Raw genomic sequence first — 2,210 nt, forward strand, 5'->3', positions numbered from 1 at the left:
TGTCCTCCTCTGTGGACAAGGTAAAGCTGTAGCTTTCTCTTTTTGTAAAGGCTTAGCATCAGAGTAAAGCTATAAACTTGGGCTTCCAGTTTCACTCTTGCACAATTCTGCTCATCTACTGTACTGGTGCCTATGCAGCATCTTTCCCATGAGAAAAGATACATATTAGAAGATACATAGGTTCTACAAGGTCAATGTACGGAGAAAGAGAAGGGAAATCATTAAAGTTGTTCCACAGCCCTGGACACTTCCTTTAGACTAGGATGGCCTGTATTCTTTAAACTTCAAACTATGTGTGTGAAGTGTTCTGTCCAGGCTCTCAACTATGTTTGATGATTGTGTCTGCGACAGCAAGTATCTGGAACTTATGCTACTTTTTTTTTTTCTTTTTGGTTTCCATAACTTTGACTATATGGCTTCAAAGAACATCATCTTGAAAATTTTGCTTTGTTGGGAGCCACACCAAAGAAACTTCAATAAGCCACAGTTCAGGATTTAAAGGGTGGAACCTTAAATTCTGTGTAGGAGGGAGGTGGGGAAAAAAAAAAAGGCAAAGCAAACGAGACCAATTCACTCCTTTCATTTTCTTATAACTTATCTGACATGCCTAAAATAAACCAACATCTGAACCCTGTTGGCTCTTCCTCATCAACAACAGGATGACTGATACTAGAGGAGGTTGGAAAAAAAAAAAATCATCAAAACTTTGACAACAAAAAGTGTCCCAAAATTTGTGCTCTGAAGATAGTGTAATAGCTTGCTAGTGTTTATTTTGTGTACAATAGGCAAGAACGTGCATTACTGAAACCTCTCCTTTTTTTCCCTTCTCTCTTTGGGACAAGCAGGTTTCAAGCCAGGCATGTGTTTGCCTAAGAAATTTGGCTACCAGTGGTAAGCAATATCTTGGAAATAAACAAACCACACTATTTCTTTTTCTTTCTCTCCGCCTTTCTGAGTGAGCACAGTGGGCTGGGAACCTTTCATATTAAAAGCAAAGAGATACCCTCTTTTCTACATTTTAATTGGATATTAAGGGAAGAGGGAGGTGCAGTGCATAAACGAAATAAACCTGCCTCAGAGCTCCCAGGTAGCGAGGGGAAGTATCTGGACAAAGTGAGAGAGACAGCAGAGTTCGTATGCACAGAGCCTTTGCAACTTTTTAAGTTTTTCTCCCTTCCATGTTTCCTAAGCATTAAACCTGATTAGGACAGAATGGCTCCTGAAATTGCTGCTTGAGTGGGGACCTGCCTTCTCCCAAGGCATGAATCTGTCTATCATTAAATATAATTTTCTCCCAAGCATTTGTCATCCTCTTAAAAAAATCCTATCATATTAAATGACCAAGATCCATTTCTACGGCATACTCGGGAGTATGGCACGCTCAACGCTAGAGCCCTAGGGTCCAGGGTAGAGTTGTTCATCTAGAAAATGTAGAGGTGCTTAATTTTCAAGCAATCACAATTATAGCAGAGCTGGGAGCGAAGGAACTGCCGCGCTGCTCCTTGGCGTGGCTGAAAACCCCTGGTCTGCTTGGCCTTTTAGGACTGCTGTTCCATCTGCTGACTGCTCTGGCATTGCCTTTAGTACCCAAAAGCACTCGCTGAAGTTGCGGGGACAAATGGGATATAAGGATTCGGCCAGGATGGCTGATCTCTCCCCTGGCTAACCATAACTCTGCAAGATAGGTGGTGCTTGGAGAGATCTGTCTTTCTGTTTGTGCAGCAGAAGCTGCCACCTTCCTACCAGGCCTTATGCCAATGAAGGACTCGGAAAATTTCCCCTCATTTCTTCTCGCTGAGGTTCAGACACAAACTGAAAGGTGCCCAAACCTCTCTCGCTGCTCTCAAGCCTGTATTAATCCTTTGGCAAAAGGAGCCAGAACAAACGAGGGTTTATTTTTATAACCAAACATCCAGCATTGTCCCATCCCACAGAGATGAGGAGGTCCCCTCTAATTTCATCACTGAGGCAGAGTCAAACGTTTATGAGTCGGGGCCTGAGTGCTTCCTCGCAGTGCTGTGAAGCTCCCTGACCTTGGTCATTTTCTCAAACCAGCGGACATCCAGGCTGAGATGGTTGCTGAGGACGTCCTGCCCAAGCTGCGCTCTCTCCTGGCATCTGGCAGCGAGGATGTGCGTCGCGCCTCCATCGCTCTGCTCTGGATACTGTCCCAGCACCCGCACAACCAGGTAGGGGAGGTCATTTCCCAA

The 2,210-nt window shown here is 44.3% G+C and overlaps 1 protein-coding gene across 1 annotated transcript in view; it reads left to right on the forward strand.

Moving 5' to 3' along the window:
• LOC103912743 (vacuolar protein 8-like) overlaps positions 1-2,210 on the forward strand; it is a 32,075-nt gene that overhangs the window by 19,386 nt on the left and 10,479 nt on the right. The window contains exons 10-12 of the mRNA XM_009319139.1: positions 9-20; positions 846-891; positions 2,056-2,189. Coding sequence (XP_009317414.1) covers positions 9-20; positions 846-891; positions 2,056-2,189 — 192 coding nt within the window. The remainder of the gene's footprint in view (positions 1-8; positions 21-845; positions 892-2,055; positions 2,190-2,210) is intronic.

Source organism: Pygoscelis adeliae, unplaced genomic scaffold (genome assembly GCF_000699105.1).
Source record: "Pygoscelis adeliae isolate BGI_AS28 unplaced genomic scaffold, ASM69910v1 Scaffold172, whole genome shotgun sequence".
In the NCBI taxonomy this organism is placed as follows: Eukaryota; Metazoa; Chordata; class Aves; order Sphenisciformes; family Spheniscidae; genus Pygoscelis; species Pygoscelis adeliae.